This window comes from Diplotaxodon limnothrissa, linkage group LG4 (genome assembly GCF_057381915.1).
Source record: "Diplotaxodon limnothrissa isolate DT_005_m linkage group LG4, D_limnothrissa_male_GT1.1, whole genome shotgun sequence".
NCBI classification, from domain to species: Eukaryota; Metazoa; Chordata; class Actinopteri; order Cichliformes; family Cichlidae; genus Diplotaxodon; species Diplotaxodon limnothrissa.
Genome location: NC_140599.1, coordinates 17,635,673 through 17,658,947, shown reverse-complemented (window position 1 = coordinate 17,658,947; position 23,275 = coordinate 17,635,673). Strand labels below are relative to the sequence as shown.

Below are 23,275 nucleotides of genomic sequence, written 5' to 3'. Positions count from 1 at the left end.
CAGCAATGACCATTTCTACTATGACTGCTGCTTCTATTCAGTGACACACACACACACACACACACACGGTGACATAAGTGGGTGTAAAGGTCATTTATTACAGATATTTAAAACCATTTCATTTCTCCTTGTCCACCAGCATCCGTACGGCACAAGTCGTTATTAAAAATGCCGAAGATGAAGAATGACAAGACTCAAAGTGGGGAAAAGGGCGAACAGCTGTTAATATAATGATGCCTGGTTTAAACGGTGCGTCTAACTTCATAAAAATATAAGGAGGAAAAAAGCTTTATTCAAAAGGCAGAAAAACAAAAATAAAAACAGAAAGCAGGTAGTCGTTCACCATGAAAATGGCTTCGATAATACTAAATACAAAAACACATGAAAAAGAAAAAAATCCCAGAGTTTCATGCGGTGCACTCGGAAAACAGACGAGAGAGAGAAACAGGTTAATAAATTAAACACACAAAATAAACAAGTGCACGGCATCCGTGACCTTTTTAGTGTTAGATGCAGCGCTCTTTGTCCCATCGCCTCCTGTTCTGGCTTTAGCTTTGATCCTAAAATGTTTTTTTAAAGGAATACATACATAATACCTGCATATGCACATCTATAAACAGATTCAAGTCCCTTTGTGGTGGATCTGTGGATGTCTGCCTCTCTCTGGTGTCCAAATATCTAATTATACTGACCTGAGGAGGTGGGGGAATTAAAAAGAGGACTGGACCAGCTGACTACTCATGTCTAATCTCACCTAGACTAAACCAACAGACCAAACGACGCCAGCATTTACAAACCGAGGTGATGTTTCAAACGTAACCTGCCCCCCTCTTCAAAACATAAGGAGAAAAACACCACACTCCCTTATATAAAAGGTACCTATAAGTCTGCACGTTTGTTCATGGTGACCAAGAAATGAGGCCTGGCTGGTGGGTCAGGCCGTCTTTGTGAGTCTTTTCTTTCCCCAGGTATGAGTGGTGGGAGGAGAAGGGGCAGAGTCAACAGAAGGACCAGAGAGGGGAAGTCTGGTTCTGTCTGATCACCGCTGTTTGAGAAGCGCTCTGTACATGGCGAAGCCCAGCACGGCAAACACTGTGGCGCCGACGCTCGCCCTCAGCCAAAAGGTGGAGTTCTTCAGGTCTGCCTGAGCCATGTGTCTGAGAGAAGAAGCAGGAAACACACAGAGAGCAGGTGAGAGGCTGGGAAAATACATGAATAGCAGAAAAGGGGAGCAGCTTAAAACACAATGACGAATCTAGTGCCACATTTTCCATCTGCTCGTAAAACCACAACGAGAGAAATTGCCAAATGACACAACAAAGTCATGTGTTTCCCCCTCTGGGTGAAAACTTCCCAAAGCCTGACCACATATGACGAATCCAAGGATCCTCTCATGGCAGCATGAAAGGGAAACACATGCCTTCTCTTGTCATTGTTTGTTTCAGTTTGGGATACGTAAAAAAGGGAAAGAGCAGAGTCTTAAAGAAGCACCTGCTATGTACCTTAAAGGATTGTTAAAATTATATGGAGCCCAGGTGGTGTCTAAACTAAATAAATTTGGTATTTCTAGTGCTGCTGATTGGATCATTTCTCTATAATTTGGCTTCATCTCCTCTCACAAAGGGCAGAGAACAGTTTTGATACAGAGCGCTTTCATTTAAATGAGGCGTAGAGTGAAATAAATCTCACACCTAAATATACCTGTGGCAACAATGAGGTAGGCAACGCATTATTTTAAGATTAAGCGCATGTGTGTACATGACACCACCTGAGCTTCATAGAACTGCGTTAACACTTCTAAAACAACAGACTGAGCTGGAAGGAAAAACAAGGTGAACTATGCAGCCTGCAATGACAGGTAAAAGCAACGGAGGAGGAGGGAGGAGAAAGGGAGTAACCCAAGTGCCCCGTATACATAATATACTGATTGTACAGCTTCATCAGAAATTTGAGAAGCTGATCTGGGGACAGACACGTCACCACTCAACCCTTCAAATGTCCTGTTACTCCCGTAGGATCCAAAGAAAAGCCAGACTCATGCTCCATCTACTGAAAAAAAGAGGAAAACGCCTCTGGCAGTAGATATCGACATGACTCTTATAGGTCAAAACCTGATAAACCTGCTGCCATTATGAGATACAGTCACATGCATGGAGTGTTCGCCCATCCTTCCACGGGTATAAAAATCAAACATCCCCTCTCTCTATGATTTCTGTTGTTACCTTTGTGGAGGAATTACTGGTTCAGCGGAGGCCTCCATAAAAGATGGACCCCACCTCCACGATGGAGATGGCTGAAACCTGCTGCTTCAGGCTGAAATCGTCCTCTGACAGCAGGCAGCTTGCCTCACCACCACCCCCACCCCACAAACTCCACCCAACCAGGCAGCCTCTCACACAGTCACAAAAGGAGTCAAATGCAGCAGGTGAAGCAGGGAGATACTTTGAATTTGTTAAACAATCAACACATTTATCACAGCCAGAACCGCTCAGTTAGTGATTAAAGCATGAAACCCGGTTCAAGCATCCTCCACAATGCAGCGGAAGTTTTCAGGGGCGGCAGTGGTTTCTACGAGAAACATTTTCCCTAACAACCAGCTAACACTTTCTTTCTAGGGATTTTTTTTTTTAAAGAAGGCGCAGTTTACTGAACATCAAAACTTTCTGTAAACATGTTTTAAACACAAATTGGTGTTGGCATAGTAAACGATGTTTGCTTGGTTGCTAGGCAGATAATTCATACTCCATCATACAATATATGCCAACATCTATTTTTAAACACGTGTTTATACTTTAGTCATTGTTCATTCATTTAGTGAAATCACTTACACAGGTTCTCATAATTGCAATTAACATGCAGCACGTCATGACACGCACAGTTACCTGTTAACTGAGTTGCCATAGCTACGGGATATATGCAAATAAGTATTGCACAGCAGGAAACCTGCACGTGGCCCTCAAGCTGTCATCTTATCAGAAGAATCTCTTCTTCAAGGAAGCGAGGTGAAAGTAATGACAGCATGTTGTCACGTGAGGAATCTGGACGGATGTTTTCATAAGACCGTTAAGAATCTTACTCTTCTTCCTGTTAAAAGCTAGTTTTTCCTTCCCGTTGTTGCCAAAGCGCTTGCTCATAAGGTGTCATATGATTGTTGGGGTCTTCTAGTTTTTTTATTGTATTATTGTAGGGTTTACCTTGGAATATAAAGCACCGTGAGGCAACTGTAGTTGTGATTTCACAACAACAGTTGTTGCTGTAGAAATAAAATGTAGACTCTGTCCCTAAGAGTTTATCCTTTGTTTCTGGCGTCGAATAAAGGAAGGATGCACGTCCTTTACAGACTACAGTTTACACGGGGTCTGCATCTGCACTGCTGTCGTTTGCTTTTACCAAACTTCCATCAAAACTCCGTTTCTGTGTGGACTCTACACCGTGCCTGTGGTCCGGTCACACGATGCTGGTCTGTGCAGGCATTTACTTAAAAAAATTTTCAACTGTGGTTTTGTAGTCTGAATCAGTAGGAAATGGTGATGGCTATCTTTATAGGTTATCTGACCATCAACTCATTGACATAAATAGGCCTGCAAACACAGTCTATGGGCGGCTACTGGTAGAAAATCTATTTCCAGCCATCCTAATATCCTGTTTGCTCAGAAAAACATTCGCGTTTTGGTCTTTTTTTGTTTGCTTTTTAAACACTTGTTTGAGCTAAAAAGAATATAGTCAGGTTTGGTCTGACCCAACAGCACTTAAAAATATAGTCTTTAATCACAGGAGACGAAAAAAAAAAAAAAAAAACCCGGAAATATTCACGAGGGAGACTGAAGCCGAAAAATACTATGTGTGTGGGAACTGTTTTTACATAGAATGAGGAAATGGCCACATATATGTGGTGCATACTGTATATACTTGGTTCTATATTACATTATATCCTCTTTAACAGTAAAAACTATTTAATACACTTTTTCAGCAAAATATATTTTCCCTTTTAGTTGATGTGAAGTAGTTATTTTGGTTATTTCTTCTTCTTTTTTTAAAAAAAAAAAAAAAAAAGGAAAAAAGTTTTTATTTATAACAATGACAAAAATACAATAAAATGCACCAATAAGATAAACAAAATACTAAAAAGTCATCTGTATCGCCCAGCTCCACCGAGTCCGAAAAGTAGGCCAAACGCCACCTCTGAAACAAAAGCTTGAACACAATCACGATACCTGACCCACTTTCATTTCATATCTCAAACAAAAGCACACAAACACACCATAAACAAGCTGTATAGTTTGTTACCAAATAAAATAATAGTTTGTGTTCTTGGCGTGTTAGATTCTTTAACAACAGAGTATAAAGGATGGTCTGTACTTGTTACTCAGTTAATTTCTAATCTTAATGAGCACTTTGGCTCAATGCACCTTAATCTCGATGCTTGTAATCAATCAGAGCTGAAATGTTCCTTTAATGTTAGATTTTAGGTTGTCAGGCCCTCACTCTGCCTGATTAAGGTCACTGATAACAACTCCCAGAGACGATGTCGACACAAGGGTTAGTTGTTGGGTGCAACACTTCATCTAGCCCTGCCTGAGTGACTAACAATAATTTACAAAAATTAGAAACGTACGCACTCAAAACACATTTAAACACATTCACACCCGCAGTGTAGCTCAGCAAACCTGCACCATTAAATTCAAACACCAAGCTCACTACACTGTACAGACAGATGCAGAACCTTCCCCAGCTGCCAGCAGATGGCAGTATTTCACAGAGGACTGAGGCATGCCCTTTAAGTACAGAGGCTGAAGTGAACAGGTGAGCCATGCAGATTAGCAGAGAGTGAAAACATGCAAGAGGAAGAGGACGAGGGGCAGCCACAAACGTGTGCGTGAACACCTACAGAGTGGAAGGAAGAACACAAAGACAAGAAATAGAAGACAGGAGGGGAAAACAGGATGAAATGACCGAGTAATTGGAGAAGAACAAAAACAATCAAATTCAATCATTTAAACACATTTGATTTCAAACATCAGTTCATCAAGTCTTAACCCTTCAGGAGGACAAGAAACAGACTGGTTTAGTTTTTATTTTGCCCATTAAGAGCGATGCTTTTCAGACTAATGTCTCTCCTGTGGGCGCAGACTTCAAGGTTAAGAATGGAAATGGAAACAAAATGAGGCTGAAAACGTCACAAATAATCAAACAGCTGAAAGAGGAGCTGGAAACAGACGTAACAGGCTTTTGCTTTTTAACATACTTCTCTGTGAATGAAATCAAACATGCAAACATGTAGAGAGCAATGACGTTTTCATTTTGAACCACAAACAAACCAAAGAAATTGGTTGTTTCTCATTTTGTGCACACAAAGCCTGTTAGTCAGATTTACTGTCTGCGTATCCACTGCAGGACAGGAGGGGGCACACGTGACTCGGAGAAAAGCTCTAATACACACCTGGAATCATCAAAGTTCCTTTTTTATCATTCAAAATTCAGGCCAACATAAAAATTCTGTTCTTTAGTTTTAAAAAAATTCACAAATATAAAACGATCAGTTAACTGGGGCTGAAGTTTCTTTTACTGCATGTTAGTGTGGGAGTCAGTATTAGGAGCCGAGTTTGTGGTGCAAGCATCATGCATCGCAACACAGTCACACAGGTACCTCCCTGGCTACCACGCTGTTTGTTAGCTGGCACAGCACCGTCACAGCTCGCCGTGTCAGACTGTACAGAGAGCGACTCGGCTGCCTGGAGCTGGAGCAGAAAGCGAGATATCTGACATCATTTATAGGGAAGTTACTCCCAGCAGTCCTAAATCACAAGCAAAGAGTTCCTGCTTAAGAGCTTTTAACAAGACTTTTATTAATTCATTCAGAGAAATGCTGAGCGAAGACAGCAGGCCGTTAGGGTCTACAGACAGTTGTGTCTGGCCTGTGTCAGTGAATGTGAGAATAGTCAATATGCTGCATGTAAATTGATGTAATATTATTCCAAATGTGTTATGATTTTAAAGTTGGAAAAAGAACTTCTGGAATTTTAGGAAATGAACCATCTGCAGCATCAGAATCTGTCTGCAGCTGATAGAGATAAACTGACGTCACAGTTTAAGCTTGAATAGCACAAAATCCACACACAACTGCATCGACAGTCAAGCAGCTGGTTTTTGTGTCATTGCTACAGCTGCTAACTCTACGCATCCCTGACGACCTGCCTGAGAAAGTCTGAGGACGCATTTTCCCACACGGTGCAGAAGATTTAAAGACCTTCAGCTCTTATTCAGCTGAAACAATGACCTCTGGGAAACACGATCATCATTTGATAACAGAGATTAACTGTTAACTATATTATTATTAACTTTACTACTGCTAACGACTTCATCACTGTGTTTCTCATTGAGCAGAGAACAGCCTGCTCTGTACGAGTACTATAACCCAACCGTGGCAGGAAAAGCCAATAATTTATCAGCAGAAATATTTAAACATAACGTAAAACCAATAATGGTGTCCCCCTCTCCTTACAGTTGATATGCAGTGTAAACTGAACCAGTGGGGAACACTTAGGGAAAGCAGAGGAGCTGTCACTACCACCAGTGTTAGTGAGCTTGGGTAAAGCCTCTCTGCGTCCCATCGTGGAGGTCCAGCCCCAGGATCGGAGACAGAGAGGAGGAATGAGTCTATGTTAAACACTAGAGTTTATTTTGTGTATGAACCTGTTGAACACGACCGTGCGGAGTTGGGCCTTAATGCTGCGCAGCAGCTCCAACTTGAGGAGGTTCTGACAGAGGCAATATGTGCACCTGTTGCAGGCACACATGCAGTGGAGACGGGCGTGGCTGCAGAAAGATACACAGAAATGCGTGTATTCACCACCACGCCAACACACACACAAACACAGAAGGACACACACTCACAGGAGGAGGGACCAAAGCCTGACAGATGAAAAGCAATTACATTTGTTTAACTGCTAAACTACATCAAAGCATGACCTTCACTGTAATATGAAACCTGCACTGCTGTTGGTTACCTCAAACTCTTACTTTCATCCAATGGAATAGAATTACTGATATCTGTAACACAAAACGAGAGGAAAGGAGGGAAAACCACAAAACAGACATCACAACTAAAACAATCTCAGACTGACGTTTTGTCAGCTGCTTTTACTTTTAGATATTTCAGAGGCAGCTAAAACCAGAGAAAAACGTGGCTTATGCGATACGAGTTTTCAGAGACCACAGTCACCTGTAAATAACAGACAGCCACAGTGGTTTCAGCTGACCAAACAAACTATCTGCAGCTTCACTGCTGAGACAGCTGAATCACTGAACTTGCTACGCATTAAAATGTAGGTGTTAAACACCTTTAGAAACTACTGACGCCTGAGTGATGGGAGCTTATTGGTTTGACACAATAAACTTACCAACATTTACGCTACACAGTGAAGATCCGGGCAGTTTTGTAGAGTTGCACAGGAAGCCTGAGAGTTTACCACACAGCATGCATGATAATGCTACAATTACCAAGCGCTGTACGATTAAAATCAAAGTAAAAAATCAACACAGCGCTGAGTTTAAAGCTCAGACTTTATTCTATTTCATCTAATAACTGAGTTAACGATAAGTCGCCGGAGCAGTCTACTCTCTGGCTCTCAGCAGAAAGTCGCCTTTCAGTAAGCACTTCTGCTTAAATCTACTCAGACTAATGCTCTAGAGCGCAGCAGATCCAATGATTTCAGATTTTAGCCAATAGGATTTGTGGGCTGCTACAATGAGCTTTAACGGGCACATCCCTTAAGTGCCAATTAATTAAGCTACTGAAATCCAATCTGCTCAGAGAGCTTTGAGGACTTAGGACACCCTGCAGGGCCCATAAATGAAAGAACTGGCTGCAGTGTATTTCAGAGTGTCAAGTCTTCGCGTACTGACCGGTGTGATCGAATGATTGCAAAAATCATTGGGTTAAGGTCTAAACTGTAAAGTTTCAGTGCTACACAACACATTGAAGGCGGCTAGTATTCATTTTCCTAACATCACTGAGTGCTAAATGTCATAAAATCACCCAAGAGAGGTAAAAGAAGCATAAGTGGGAAAGAAACAGTGAAGACTGTAGCTGAATTTTAATGCTTACGGGTACATGGCCATGGTGGTGAGTCTAGTGTAGATGTCTTTGCTGGGTGCTTCGTTCGTGCTGCAGGTGAAAGGCTGGGGTGGGTGGAGCTTGTGTTTCCGGCAGAAGTCATGCGGCGACAGGCTGTAGTGCTGCCGCACCTCGTGCAGGTCCGACTTGGCGGCTATCACCACACACGGCGTCTTGCTGTCTATGAAGTATTGCTGCCAAACACAAGAACTCCGTGTCAGGAGGCAAGACTTTTAAAATAAGGCCTGATAAGACGCTCTCAGTTTACACACCTTGTACACTTTTGCGCAGTACTCAAATGAGCGAGGATTGTTGACGTCGTACACCAGGCAGACCACATCGCAGGCCAAGTCCGTCTCCGTCAGGAAGTCAATATCCGGCATCACCTCGTGGAGCTTGTAGTGAGCAGGCAGGGCAGGGAGCAGGGACGGAGCAACAGAGCGTGCAGACGGAGGGATTAACATTTGTAATGCTGAAACTCAGTAAAGCACTCAGATTATGTAACAGTAATCCAGCGAGCAGCTGATGACTCCTCAGAGTAAATGGATCTTACCAGCAGGTACTTCTCCTGACCGTAAACGTAAGTCGTGCTGATGGCATAGAAGGACTTGTGCTCTTCTCTAATCCGCCTCTGTCGCTGTGGAGGAAAGCAAAGCCAGTGTCGCCCGTCAACACTATTGTTTTATTTATTTATTTAATTTAGGGGGGAAAATCCTTTATTTTACATTATGTAGTTAATTTTTGATGATTTAGATTATGAATATAATCTCATTAAGAACGGCAAAATGTTATTAGGGGTCCAAGCTGTGTAAAAATGCACAGAACCATCCATCCAGTCTCTTCCTCTTATCCAATTCAGAGTCAAAGTGTGCATGTGTGACTCTTGAGTGCCATCCATCAATCAGTGACAGATGATGATGATAATAAAATTTTGATCCAGTGTTGAAAGTGAAACAGAGTTCACATTCAACACTGGATCTGTAAGCAAAATCAACAGAGCTGCAAGTCCTCCTGTGATGTGCTCCATGTAGACAGGGTAGGAAAAAAAATGGCTTAATTACGAGCTTTGCATTGGTTAGAATTTAGGCTTCCTCATCATGGTGACCATTATCCTTAAATGCTGACAAGTTAATGTAAAAGTCCTGAAAATTAACCTTTTTTTTTTTTTTATTACTCACCATTTGTAAGATCTGTACCTATATTCACTTCGTACATCCCACTTTATTTTGTACATATCGGAAACAGTTGCGATAGCTGCAGAATTAGCATGTTTCATAAAGTTTAACAGGCTTTCTGTTAATGATTTCCACTGACCTGCAGGTTCCTGCCGAGAAATGCTTGGAGGAAGCTGCTCTTCCCGCTGCCCCGTGCTCCTAAAACGTTGCAGCGGAAGACGCTGCGCTGGGTCTGCTTCTTCTGCAGGTCAATGCGCTTGTTACGGGTCACTGAAGGAAAAGGAAAAAATTTTCTTGTAGCTTTATAATACAATTAGTAATATACAAAGCTGGCAAAAGTACAGAGATTCTGTACTTAACCGGATCTGAAATGTACTCAAGGTAAGTAAAATGAGCTCGTTGGAGGAAGTTTCTTTTTTGTGAACTGAACCTTGTGCTATTTTAACATAATGATGAAATAACATACATGCGAATACAATTTAATTATACTCAGCTTGGAAAATAAAAATTAAAAAAGGAAAATAAAAACATGCATCTCTCTATTTTCTGTTGGCTACATTGTAGATGGTGACTTTGCCTCAAAACAGGAAAATGAGCACAATGAGGGGATAAAGTGGATTCAGCAGGATCCCTAAAATCAGCAGTAATGGATCAAAACTCAACGATTTCTACTGTGCGCTGCAGTAAATTTTCTTCGTGTACAGACTGTGATCAGCTGACCTGCTGCTCTTTGTGGATGGACACGACTGAATTCAACCAGATGTCAGCAGATGTTTCACGAGTTGTCCTGGCTGATTTCCATCCTCTACACTGACAGTACACTGCTTATGCTGTCTTTATATTGGACTGCATAAATGAATCTCTGCTACACTTGATGTAACCTAACTCTGACTATGACTCCACAGCCACTGTGCAGCAGTCACAGGCTATACTTAACTCCAAATCCATCACAGTACTGCAAACTAACCTGTTTATCCTGCACTAACCTGCAGAGGATTTTCATGCAACCTTTAAAAAGCACAGTCTACCTCAGTTTGATTTGCAGCATGTTTTTCAATAATAATTTAAAAATATATATGTCACATGTACAGACCCTATATGTGATTTTGCTGATGTTTGTTGAGCTGATAAAAACACTGCTTTTGAAATTACCTGCCACTCCTTTTATTCTCCCTCATCAGTAGAGCTAGCTAGATGCGAAGCAGCGCAGCCACAACTTACAGACACCTGGAGTCGTTCCAGTGTTGCGGCAATAAATACATAATTCAATAAAAACACCCTCTCTTTAACCCCTGACTTTGGCACGCGTCATCTCTTTTTATGAGACATCCTCTGCTGATTAATAAACAAACAGGGCTGCCTTTAATCCGTTTCTGTTTAGGCTCAAACGTGTTTGATGTTTGGAGGTTTGCAGTGACAAAATATTAACTCAAATGCGTTAAAACCAAAGGTAATGAGCCTGTTTTTAAAATGTAAAGACTAGAAAGTACAGATATTTATTTAAAAATGTTGGGAGTAAAAAACAAAAAAACTACTCAGGTAAAACAAATACCTGAAAATTGTACTTAAGTACAGTAACAAAGCATCTGTACTTTATTACTTCCCACCTCTACCTACCTGTAATTGCAGCCGCTTGGGATTCCTGCTCATAGATGATAGAGTAGCCGAGGTAGCCCAAGTACTCCAAACTACGCTGCACATCCAGATATGTTGTTAACCTACCAAAGGAAAGGAAGAGAAGTGAGAAGATTTTACATGACTGAGAAGTGCCTGTTAATCTGTCCCAGCGTGAAGTTTTTCAGGGTGCATGAAGTTAAAACAGATGCGTAACAATATGCACACTCACGTCCACTGGGAGAGGTATCCCTGGTATGTGAGCCATCCCTGTTCATTAGTGCAAACTGTGTTGTTTACATCTGGACCCCAGGGCATGTAGGGAAACACTTTGAACAAGTCTTTCACCTCCTCTGGCGACAGCGCGCAGTCTCTGTCCTGGAAGACCACAGAGACAAACACACACAAACTCAACTGAGCACAGAAAGGTTCATCTTGCTGAAATCTAGTCGTAAATATGGAAATAAAAGTGCTAAGGGAAAAAACAAACCAACAAACAAAACAAACATGACCACTCACTTTGTCATGCTTGTCAAAGACACTCTGAAGAAAGAGGTAAGCGTTGTGGTTAAGCTCCGTGGTGCAGTCTGGAGGGATCTTTATCCTGGTATAAAGAGAAGGAAGAAAAACATACGTTTTGGTGAATTTGCAGCTTTCTGGTTTTATTCAGGTACCTGCTTTTTTCTCCACTTCTTGCTTTAAATTGAACACCTCTCAAAGTGACATGCAAACTAATCTGCACTCACAGGGGGAACAGGTACTCCTGCGTGAGCTCCAGGTCGTCGTCATAACCGAACCTCCTCAGCACGGTCCATGTGGTCTCGTGCCGACCTCGCTGTATGAAGAGGGTGTGCAGGAAGAGGAAGCCTGCAATTAAAAAAAAAAAAAAGAAAAAAAGTGGACACAATTTGAGAGAGAGGGTGAACACTCAGAAAAGTGATTCAGACAGTACAAATTATGTTCACAAAGCCACCAAGTATGAGAAACACATAAAAACAAAGGAAGAACGGGGCAGTGTCCGACCTTTGAGCGTGAGCCCGTTGTCTTTGACTCCATCCATCATGTTTCTTCTGACCACGTTCTTTACGTCCTCTAACGCCTGGGGTGCCAGTGGTGTATTGAAGCATGTTCTCTACATGCATACACAACATATATGCAGTTTTCAGATGCTGCTGCTGTGACATGTGTTGTTATGAGCACATCGTTTCATGTCAAAGCCCATCTCCCTAAACCCGTTACAGGTTGTTTTCCTCATATACAAACAGACCAACGCTGAACCCACCGTCTCAGTACTCACAATCTAACAAACAGACGCTGATGTTATTAAAGAGGAAAACATTACCTGAAAGAAGTTGAGCTCGCTGTCATTAAGGGTGCCGTCATTGTCCAGGTCAGAGATTTTAAATATCCTGGTTAAAGCCTTAATGCATGAAGGCTTCAGCTGTAATACAGGAGAAAAACCATTTTTTAGGAGACAAAATGCACTTCTATGATGCACCAAGATTTAAATCTGCTTTTCTTATTTCCTTAGCTTTACTCTTGATCTCCAACATAAAAACAGACCACAGTGAGGATAAAATACATGAAGAACAGATTTAGGTGATTCTTGCACAGTTGCAGAGTTTATGACGAGTGTAATCAAAGGATAATGCCGTCTCAGACCTACAGCCTGGTCGGTGTATCCCTGACGACCTAGTGAAAAATCTTTTCTAGTCTGCTCGTGAGTGGTTGCTACTTGTTGCCAGCTGAAATCGGTCACAAAGAGGATGCACTTAAAACTTCCTTGCGATTGGTTGCCAACAGATTGACACGGCTGCCCATAGTTTCCACAGGTAACTCCACCAGGTTTCTGAAAGCTGCAAACCAACATTTCCATTAAAGCTACCTGTGTTCAACAAGTCAGAACCCACCTCCTTCTCCTCTGGGCAGTACAGGGGTCCTGTCGGGTGGAGAACGGCCTTCTGGGCGTAGTAGAACAGCTCGGAGATATTCTTCAGGTTTTTTGCAGAGCACTGAGAGAAAAACAGGCCGCCTTATTTTAAACTTTTATTTACCAGGAAGTGAAACTCTTGAGATTGAGAATCTCTTCTCCAAGAGTATGATGGGTATGACGAAGGCACGGCTGACAGAACATGCTTTTCATTAAACGGAGGTTTGAACCCAGAGCCCTAACCGTGAGGCAGCAGAGCTAACCACTGACCCACTGTGCAGCTCAGGTTACCATGTTGTTATGAATGGTTTCCAATAAACAAAAAATAAATGAATAGAAAAAAGCTGAATGCATGAAGTAGGTAATACTAAAGGATGGAAATTCTGAACATTATACGGGGTACTGCAGTCCATATAAAAAACTGACTTAAAATGCAGCTTACTGTCCAAATAATTCTGATCATTTCCCCTTAAAAACATCTCATTTGGGGGGGTTGAGTAAATGCAGACTTTTATCTTAAACATGATTTTCTAAAAAGCTTCATAAAGACTGTACTTTAAACTGTGCTGCTGCTTTTATTTTTGACACAGTTACAGTGGGGCAAAAAAGTATTTAGTCAGCCATCGATTGTGCAAGTTCCCCCACCTAAAATGATGACAGAGGTCAGTAATTTGCACCAGAGGTACACGTCAACTGTGAGAGACAGAATGTGAAAAAAAAAATCCATGAATCCACATGGTAGGATTTGTAAAGAATTTATTCGTAAATCAGGGTGGAAAATAAGTATTTGGTCAATAACAAAAATACAACTCAATACTTTGTAACATAACCTTTGTTGGCAATAACAGAGGTCAAACGTTTACTTTAGGTCTTTACCAGGTTTGCACACACAGTAGCTGGTATTTTGGCCCATTCCTCCATGCAGATCTTCTCGAGAGCAGTGATGTTTTGGGGCTGTCGCCGAGCAACACGGACTTTCAACTCCCGCCACAGATTTTCTATGGGGTTGAGGTCTGGAGACTGGCTAGGCCACTCCAGGACTTTCAAATGCTTCTTACGGAGCCACTCCTTTGTTGCCCGGGCGGTGTGTTTTGGATCATTGTCATGTTGGAAGACCCAGCCTCGTTTCATCTTCAAAGTTCTCACTGATGGAAGGAGGTTTTGGCTCAAAATCTCACGATACATGGCCCCATTCATTCTGTCCTTAACACGGATCAGTCGTCCTGTCCCCTTGGCAGAAAAACAGCCCCATAGCATGATGTTTCCACCCCCATGCTTCACAGTAGGTATGGTGTTCTTGGGATGCAACTCAGTATTCTTCTTCCTCCAAACACGACGAGTTGAGTTTATACCAAAAAGTTCTACTTTGGTTTCATCTGACCACATGACATTCTCCCAATCCTCTGCTGTGTCATCCATGTGCTCTCTGGCAAACTTCAGACGGGCCTGGACATGCGCTGGCTTCAGCAGCGGAACACGTCTGGCACTGCGGGATTTGATTCCCTGCCGTTGTAGTGTGTTACTGATGGTGACCTTTGTTACTTTGGTCCCAGCTCTCTGCAGGTCATTCACCAGGTCCCCCCGTGTGGTTCTGGGATCTTTGCTCACCGTTCTCATGATCATTTTGACCCCACGGGATGAGATCTTGCGTGGAGCCCCAGATCGAGGGAGATTATCAGTGGTCTTGTATGTCTTCCATTTTCTGATGATTGCTCCCACAGTTGATTTTTTCACACCAAGCTGCTTGCCTATTGTAGATTCACTCTTCCCAGTCTGGTGCAGGTCTACAATACTTTTCCTGGTGTCCTTCGAAAGCTCTTTGGTCTTGGCCATGGCGGAGTTTGGAGTCTGACTGTTTGAGGCTGTGGACAGGTGTCTTTTATACAGATGATGAGTTCAAACAGGTGCCATTCATACAGGTAACGAGTGGGGGACAGAAAAGCTTCTTACAGAAGACGTTACAGGTCTGTGAGAGCCAGAGATTTTCCTTGTTTGAGGTGACCAAATACTTATTTTCCACCCTAATTTATGAATAAATTCTTTACAAATCCTACCATGTGAATTCATGGATTTTTTTTTCACATTCTGTCTCTCACAGTTGAAGTGTACCTCTGGTGCAAATTACTGACCTCTGTCATCATTTTAAGTGGGGGAACTTGCACAATCGGTGGCTGACTAAATACTTTTTTGCCCCACTGTATATCTGAAATCTAAGCACCTCACAGGATCACATATTTCTCATAGCAGAGTGACTGACCCCAGTCTGTTCCCACTGTGTATGTGCTGTCCCTCACGTCCACCATGCGTCCCTCTTTTAACCTCGTAACTAAGCCAGCTCAGAAGGGCAGGACCGAGCCGTCGCAGGCGGCAGAGGGAAATTTGAATAAACGCAGAGGGAGGCAGATTCCCATTCCCTCGCTCCATGACAGCCGAGCCTCACGGCACATTCACAGTCAGTCAGCAGGCCGTGGCCCCGGAGCGTGGTAATATAAATCTATTCAGGTCTCAGAGTGTATGTGCAGTCAGGATCTGGATTGCACTCTAAGAGCAGCTGGGGGTCAATCTGTCCTCCGCACAGGTTGTCTCACTCTGACACACTCTGCCAGTATTGGATTTTCAATCAGCCTTTTAAACTTTATTTGCAGTTTCACTGCTCTCAACAGTTTCATCAGACTTTGACATTTAACTGAGTGGGACCTCCAAACAGCCTCAATAGACCCAATCATAGTATGAGTCCAAGTGTGTGTGTCTGTTTGTATCACTTTTGCTTTACCTCTACACACGTCTCAATATCCTGGTATTGATTCATGATTGGCAGGATGGTCTCCATGCTGCTGTGCTCCACCAGGTCTGACTTGTTCCCCACAAGAATCAGTGGCACCCTGCAGTGAAGCCATTTATTACAGAGCAGCAACAATCAGCCAATCAACAGAAAATCAGACTAAAGCTAATTAGATCATGTGTTTTAATCATTGCTTTAAAATCTGCAGTTGGTTGCAGATATCTAAAGGGAAGGATTTTCCAGCCTCATTAAAAAAAAACAAAAAAACTGTAAACGTGTTTATTCTGGTTGGAAGAAGAGAAAAATTAAACTACAATTTTTGACACTGTATAGACCAAACACTGAATAAGTTAAGTAAGAAAACGGTCGGTAGATGAGCTGATGATAAAAATAACCGTTAGCTGACGTACACACCTGCTGTCTTTGTCCGTTCTGTCGTTTATGAGAGGAATCCAGTGGCTCGTCACCTGGGGAAGGAACACACAATGACAAACATGCAGCACCAACACAAAGGTTTTCATTTAAATACATGCCTGGAATAACAAAGGTAACCCAGTCTGATGAAAGTACTGCAATATATTTGCAGAGTAATTCAGTCTGTGTCTATGGCAACCATCCCAGTAAAAGCTACTGGAAGTGCAAATCAAACATTTCTGCCGCAGTGTCACATTAAAAGCTTTTACCTGGTGAAATATGATCTGACTTTTATTATGAGGGATGCCAGTGACCACCGTGGTGTTTAATGGTATTGGAGTTGTTGCTGGCTCAGGAGGTAGTGCTGTATATCTCAAATGGGATTAATGAAGTATTCTGATTCTGATTCTAAAACAGCTTCATTTTTGTGTGTGTGAAAGGATGAATGTGAGCTTTAGTGTAAATAACTTCTTCTTTTGGCTTCTCCCTTAAGGGGACGCCTTCATCTCACCCTGTCACACCAACCACTGCATGTCCTCCTTCACTACATCCATTACTCTTCTCTGGCGTCACCCCAAGATAACATTAAAGATTGTTTATGGACAGTAAAATAATAACAGCAACCAGCTTTTGCCAACTTCTTACAAAGAAACCAACTTATGTCGAGATGAAAAAGCAAGTCGAGCCAAACAAGAGTAATATGAAACATAAGTACGCTGACACCAGGCTCACCTTCTCAATCGACTTCTTGTTGTTGACTGAGTAAACTATGCAGATCACATTAGCCTAAGAAGAGAAAAAGCAACATCACCTTATGAAGCACACATCAACAATATGCAGCACAAACAGGGCAAAGCAAGAATGAAATAACACCGACCTTTGATATTTCCTGATACAGCTGCTCATCTGACTGCTCTGCTTCTGTGCAAAAGGAAAATTAGTACAGTATTATGTTACCTAACACCTCTTGTGCTCACTTTGTTTTTCTCAAATAAAAATGGAGACACTTTCATGACCTACATCTTGAAACCCAGTGGAACAGATAAGAGGTGCAGCCACGCACAAAATGATGTCAGCTGAACACTCAATACTTCCTTGTATCGGAAGGATTTGAATGGGCTTCTTTTTATTAGCTACACTGTTCTTGTGTCAGTTTGAAAGACTGTGTGTAAAGGGGGGAGATACCCGAGTAGTCCACAATGTGTGTGGGCACCCTCTCCGGGGTGACATCGGCTGGGATGGTGATCTCTTCAGCTCGGAGTGGAACCTGGAAAACAGGACAATGATGTCAAACAATGATAAAATGACGGTCAACAGTGAACATTCAAAAGGAGGCTTTTAACCATAACCACAGTGCCTCATCACACATACCTCATCTGGAAACTCCTCACTGACTAAAGACATAATCAGGGACGTCTTCCCCACCTTAGCTGTAGAGCACAACAAGAAAAAGACAGAACAGGGTCATTAACATGCAAAAACGCTCTGCCATTTTCATGACAGATCCTGGTGATGTGTGAAATGACAGGAACAGATAAGAGCAGCTGAAGAGCTGCAGCCAAGTGCCACCGATCACAGCTGAGCGCTCACTAAAGGCCACCATCCAGTGAATCCAGAACATCGAGAGGTAACGCAGTCTGCAAATAGGCCTGCACTGGAAAGGCAGGTCAAAGAGCTACACTGTTATGTGAATAAAACATCCAGAAATGATGAAAGTAAAGTCATGCAAAGTCATGTAAATGAGTAGTTTTAAACTCAAATTAGTGTAGATTTAGTAGGATTTAAGATGTTAAGGTGTGGTAGTCCACACTGTTGCCTCACAGCAAAAAAGCTCCTGAGTTAAACTCCATGTATGTTAATCTGGCCGGAGCCTTTCTGTATGGAGTTTGTATTTTCTCCTAGGGCTGTTCGATATAACGATATATATCGGATGACGATATAAAAAGGTCTATCGTTTCATTTTACGCTATCGTTTGTTTCGTGGTGTCGCAAAAAAGGCTGTTTACGAGTGGCTATATTAATTTCCTTAAAGTTCTCTCTTTCTCTTATATTTAATATAACCACACTACAGACGGACAAGCGCCTGTTTTTATGCGTTGTGGTTAGCAACAACGACGGTAACAGCTACATGACGCGCAGCTGGAAACACTTCCCGCAAGTCGAGCTGCCCGAGATTCACAGAATTTACAGAAAATGTTACATTTTTGTGATTTATATTGTTATCGGGACGATAGAATTCTTATATTGGGATATGAGATTTTGGTCACGTCGCACAGCCCTATTTTCTCCTCGTGTCTGTGTGGGCTCTCTCTGAGTACTTTGGCTTCCAACCACAGTCAGAGACATGCAGTTAGTGGGGTTAAGGTAATTGCTGATTCTAAGTTCTTATTGTCTGTCTCTCTGTGTTAGCCCTGTGATGCACTGAAGACTTGTCCAGAGTCTGCTCCACCTCTCGCCCTACAATCGCTGGGACAGGCTGCACATTTACAAAAAATAAAAAATAAATGTATAACAATCAAGGTAAACAGCCGACAACAACATGATCTGTCTCACACACAGGACGTGGCCATTGCCATTTTGTTAATACAGGCAGTATTTATCAAGAAAAACCTCAAACTCTAGATCTAAGGACTGGGAGTGAAATGATGTGTTGACTGAACGATTAGTCGAATCCCACAATGCAATAAATGAAGCCAAAACACCCTGAAGCATGAGTGTTTTACAGCTTTGGAAATGTGGCGATTTGCTTTTTTCCAGCAAACTTACTTTTGAATCGTGAGTTGGACAAAGCTACCACTTCCCTGACATCACTGCTGATTCCTGTGACAGCATATTTTTTATATTTGTTCATTTTTATAGAAGTTAACAGTCAATTGCAATTATTTGAAACTGCAGCCCTGCGTTTCCCTGCCACTTGCCTCTCGGTGTGTTCACAGTTAATCTCACAACCTGAACTTCATAACACACAGGCTGGCACGTAGCTTTCTGGCTGCACCTCCTTAAGCACTAACTCTCCTAAAGTAGCAATGTGTGCCATCCTGAAGAGCCACAACTTGAATATAAATAGTACTGTCAACATGTGTGCTCAAAAGAGAACAAACAGACACGGTGAAACACGCAGGGTGGGACATGCTGGCTTTACAGGTAATTTCAAAGTCCTTCAAAAGGTCAGGATCTGTAAACATGCAGCTGTTTACCCATAATATCCTCTGCCATGTAAAACTGGCACATTTGGTCAACAAACAGCTCTTCAAAATAAAAGTTCAAATCATTTATTTAAGCACTGTGATAGATGAGCAGCCAGTGTGCCAAGCTGTCCAATGTATGCTGCAATAGGCAAGGTGAACCTTGATTGTTTAAGCAGAAGAAAAATGGATGGATGGATGATTTATTTAATATCTTCTGCTTCAAGCTTCCCGGTTCTGAAGCTCTGGGTCCAAAAAAAAAAAAAAAACAAGAGTAAAGTGAGGAGATCACTTTGGGCTTCAGGTAGTTTACGTGAACCATTTTACAAGACAAAGAAATAACATTTGACAAACAGTGAACATTAACATTTTCATTTGCTGTAGTTTTTTTCTTGCTAAATGTATTAAACTATATTTTATTTTGACTTATTAAATAAGATATTTTGCTTCATTGTACTTAGGGCTGCCACGATTTGTCGACTAGTCACGATTACGTCGACTATCAAAATCGTCGACGACTGATTTAATAGTCGACGCGTCGTTTGAAGCTTTGTAAGATCACAAAAGACGCAGGAATAAGTGGCAGGATTTAAGAGTGTAATAACGGACTGAAACAGAAGATGGCAGCATTGCATGTACAAGGATGTCAGCTACCGTTAAACCCCGAAGAAGAAGAAGAAGAAGAAGAAGCAGCTGTGTCCCAGAATTCATAGCGCGGCCCAGCGCAGTTTCCAACAATGGCGGCAGCTAGTTAGTTTTAATGTTACTCTTATTATTCTTTCTGGGTCACAAAATAAACGTTTAACATATTTTCAGGCGAGAATGTAGCTGTGTAAACCTCAAATATCTGCTCAGTTTATCAGGACACCACATATTTTCAAAAGCGCTCCGACGTTTTCGGAGACATCTGTTACCCACTAGCTCGTTAGCGAGCCGGGGGCTAGGCTCACTAGCGCCGTGAGAACACCGGACTCCCCGCAAATCGTTTTCAAACCCACCGCTGTCTTTCGCTACTCAGGTTAAATATATATATGAGTCACTTAGATAACTTAAAATGTTATTGTTTGGCTTTTTTTTTAGTATTTTATTTGTTCCTGAGTAAATCAGTTTGTCTGAGATTAAAGTTATAGTTTTTACACAGCTGAATAAACATCAAGCAGACAACTGATTATCAGAAGTGTGAGATGCTCCAGAATATACTCCAGTGTCCTGTTATATTTTAGATAGCAAGGAGTTTATTAAACTTCACCGAAACAATCTGCAAATTTCATTAAAATTTAATAAACTATCATCTTGTCTTTATTTTTAGTTAGCACAGACCTTAAACACTTAAAGCTGTAAGCTAATGATAGTTATAAGAGCAGATTCTGCTGGTGCAATAAGCTGTAGTTTTACGTCCAATGGATGATGATCTGATTAGTCGACTAATCGCAAAAATAATCGGTGACTAGTCGACTATCAAAATAATCGTTTGTGGCAGCCCTAATTGTACTACATAGATGTTAATATTTTTTTAATAAGAGATAAAGGTTTTTGTAATAGCAGTGCGTTTAGATTCTTTCACCCTCTTTCTCTTGTGTAGTTTTTATGTGAAATTTCTTTATAATTCCTGTATTTTTTTTAAACAAGCTTAAATATTTATTCTGTTTATTCAAACTATTTTACTATAGACTGTTTCATTTCAACAAGAACTTCCCAACTTTTGAAATGAATAAAGTATTTCTTACCTTATCTTATCATGTGTTATGTTATCTTAAGCCAACAAAACTTTTTATACCACAGAATGACCTTAACTTCAGGGTTTTCCCAGAAGTCTTTGAATTCCTGTGATCTTTGTCACAGCTCAAACTTTCAGACACTCTTACACCATCTAATCGGCACAATAGCCCTTCAATCACTTAATAATACAGAACTATCAGAATATGTCACCTACAAAAATACAATTAAAGAGGCCCAAAAAAAAAATCATGATTCACATATTTATTATACCCTGCGATGTCTGGGGGTGTTTATTACCACTTAATTACTTCTCTGCTTTGCTTACCAAGGCTGTATTCCAATTAAGAGCACTTTAGTTAATAAACTCCGTTTACATCCTCCTAAATCCTCATCGCTTGACTCCGATAAGCCAAATTACAGTAATTAACCAATTAAAGCAACTGTAGTTTTTTTTTGTTTTTTTTTTAAATACAAATACTTGTATCACATCTAATCTGTAGTATTGATATTCTGTTTTAGGACTCTTTAGAACACACAGAGGTTTGCCTTCAGATCACTATCATGTTAACAAATACTACAATAATATGTTAAACCACCCTCACTGACTTGTAATTGTTCTGTTTGTGCATGCATGGTTTCAGACTCTCCCTGAATCCCATTACACATACTTTGAGAATGACTCACAAGCCAAAAAATGGTACACAAACATTTTCTACAGATATCAACATAAAATAGTTAAAGTGATGTCCATACTCCAAACTGGACTGTTTGGCTCATATTTTCCCTTCAAATAAGAAGCAGCGAGCCGAGCAGTGCATGTAAGACCTGATAAGGCAGCAGTCATGCACCATGTGATAATGATTTGGCCGCTCGACATAAACAAAGCCTGCTATTTATTCTAATAACAGGACCAGTCGAAGTGTGTGATTATCAAGCTCTGTGGGATAATGAAGCTATTCCGCTGACCCTCGCAGCTCATCACACGACATGTAACTGATACAAAGTAGCTGTAGCTACTAGCATATTAGCTAGTGAAGATTAAAGAAGTTGCTACTTACGCTCCCCTACAAGGAGTATCCTCACGTCCTTCCTCATGTTGGCACTTGTTTTCCTGCACAGAGGACCGTCTTTATTGTTTCATGTAGACCTCTGGATGCCGTCCTCCTCCTTAGGCAGTTAACTACCGTTGGGCCCTGCCGCTGTCAAACACTCCGCGCCTTTGTAGGACAAAACGGACGGACACTTTTCGGGTCCTGCTCGCAATTTTCCGCACGCTTCTGCTGAACTTATTGCTTATCCGCTGGACAGAAAGACAACGTTTAATGCAGTATGTGTCACATATCTCTGTAAGCGCACGTTAATCGCTCTCTTGAAGGCGCTGGCAGAGGATTTCGCAGTGGATGGTTCACGGGCATGCCCGACCTACAAGACCGGGTATCTACGGCAAGCCAGACAGGACAAAACGCGCACCAGAAATTTTAAAAACATGAAAAGAAAACACTCTGTGCTGCTCCCTGGATTTAAAACGTGGAAGTGCAATGATTTGGCGTCTCCTGCCTGTCCAAATAAAATATTAAAAATTAAAACTTTACTAAAACAAGCAGCAAACAATATACCTGGTTTTATGTGGTTGATAAGATGACTGCTTTATAATGATATCTATATTTCTTACCTTTTGTGAACAGCTTTACACGTTAAACAGCTCAGCTAGTATTTTCCCCCAAAACAGGATATATGGACAAAGCTGGATGAAGTGTTTTCATGCCAAGGCATCGTAGTTTCTGTCAGGCAGCCTGTTATATCAGTGCTGAGGTTTTCCATCCAGCCATGTTCTTCCACATTCAGGGTGTTTATGGAAGCATCAAGTCAAATAATGTTTTATAAACGTTATTTTGTTTTCGAGCTCATGTTCAAATTTTCATTGGATGGATGCAGTGAAGGAAGACATGCACATAGTTGGTGTGACAGAGATGGATGCAGATGGTCCGCTTTGGCGACCCCTAAAGGCAGCATGAGAAATTTTTCAGTTAAAAAATAAATAAATAAAAAATAATTGAGGAACAAGAAAGAGCAAACACCAAAATGGCATTAATTTAAAAAGCTGTGATATTGTGACATAATCTTGATTCATTAGCATCATTTCTAATAAGTGTTTGCAATTTGTCTGCACATGGGAAAAAAAACCTTGCAAAAAAGACACCATTCAAAAAAAAAGACATTTATTTTGTGGCCATAGTGTCATGTAGCATCTTCACTTTCAAATATAAATGTATCCACTCATTAAATATCCAAAATAAATTTATTAAAATTTTGAAATACATTCATATACAGCATGGGTGT

At 41.3% G+C, this 23,275-nt stretch overlaps 1 protein-coding gene across 8 annotated transcripts; it reads right to left on the bottom strand.

Annotated features, from left to right (window-relative positions):
* Positions 1–83: 83 nt before the first annotated feature.
* On the bottom strand, positions 84–22,365 carry rhot1a (ras homolog family member T1a). 8 transcript variants are annotated; one of them, XM_085351544.1, is made up of 20 exons: positions 21,994–22,365; positions 17,403–17,461; positions 17,217–17,298; positions 16,909–16,952; positions 16,764–16,817; positions 16,032–16,084; positions 15,609–15,717; positions 12,816–12,917; positions 12,248–12,346; positions 11,929–12,037; positions 11,652–11,772; positions 11,425–11,509; positions 11,138–11,283; positions 10,909–11,009; positions 9,431–9,561; positions 8,670–8,753; positions 8,389–8,511; positions 8,108–8,310; positions 6,694–6,816; positions 84–1,157 (listed from the first exon to the last, which is right to left on the bottom strand). In XM_085351544.1, exons 1-20 carry the CDS (start codon positions 22,028–22,030, stop codon positions 1,040–1,042), a joined length of 1,983 nt encoding a protein of 660 aa, XP_085207670.1. In that variant the 5' UTR covers positions 22,031–22,365; the 3' UTR covers positions 84–1,039. The 8 variants fall into 8 exon arrangements, with proteins under 8 accessions (XP_085207670.1, XP_085207667.1, XP_085207665.1 ...); XM_085351539.1 differs by lacking the exon at positions 84–1,157 and adding an exon at positions 3,992–4,884; XM_085351538.1 differs by lacking the exon at positions 84–1,157 and adding an exon at positions 5,056–5,738 and having other exon boundaries at positions 16,909–16,949.
* Between the last annotated feature and the right edge of the window lie 910 nt (positions 22,366–23,275).

Bases quoted from the DNA above. Each gene is read 5' to 3' on its own strand.
- rhot1a (XM_085351544.1), bottom strand. From the start codon at position 22,030: ATGAGGAAGGACGTGAGGATACTCCTTGTAGGGGAGC. The intron at 16,818-16,908 runs GTCGGTGTTATT...TTCTCTTCTTAG, and splicing joins TGTATCAGGAAATATCAAAG to GCTAATGTGATCTGCATAGT. The intron at 12,347-12,815 runs GTGGGTTCTGAC...CCTGTATTACAG, and splicing joins ACTGCCCAGAGGAGAAGGAG to CTGAAGCCTTCATGCATTAA.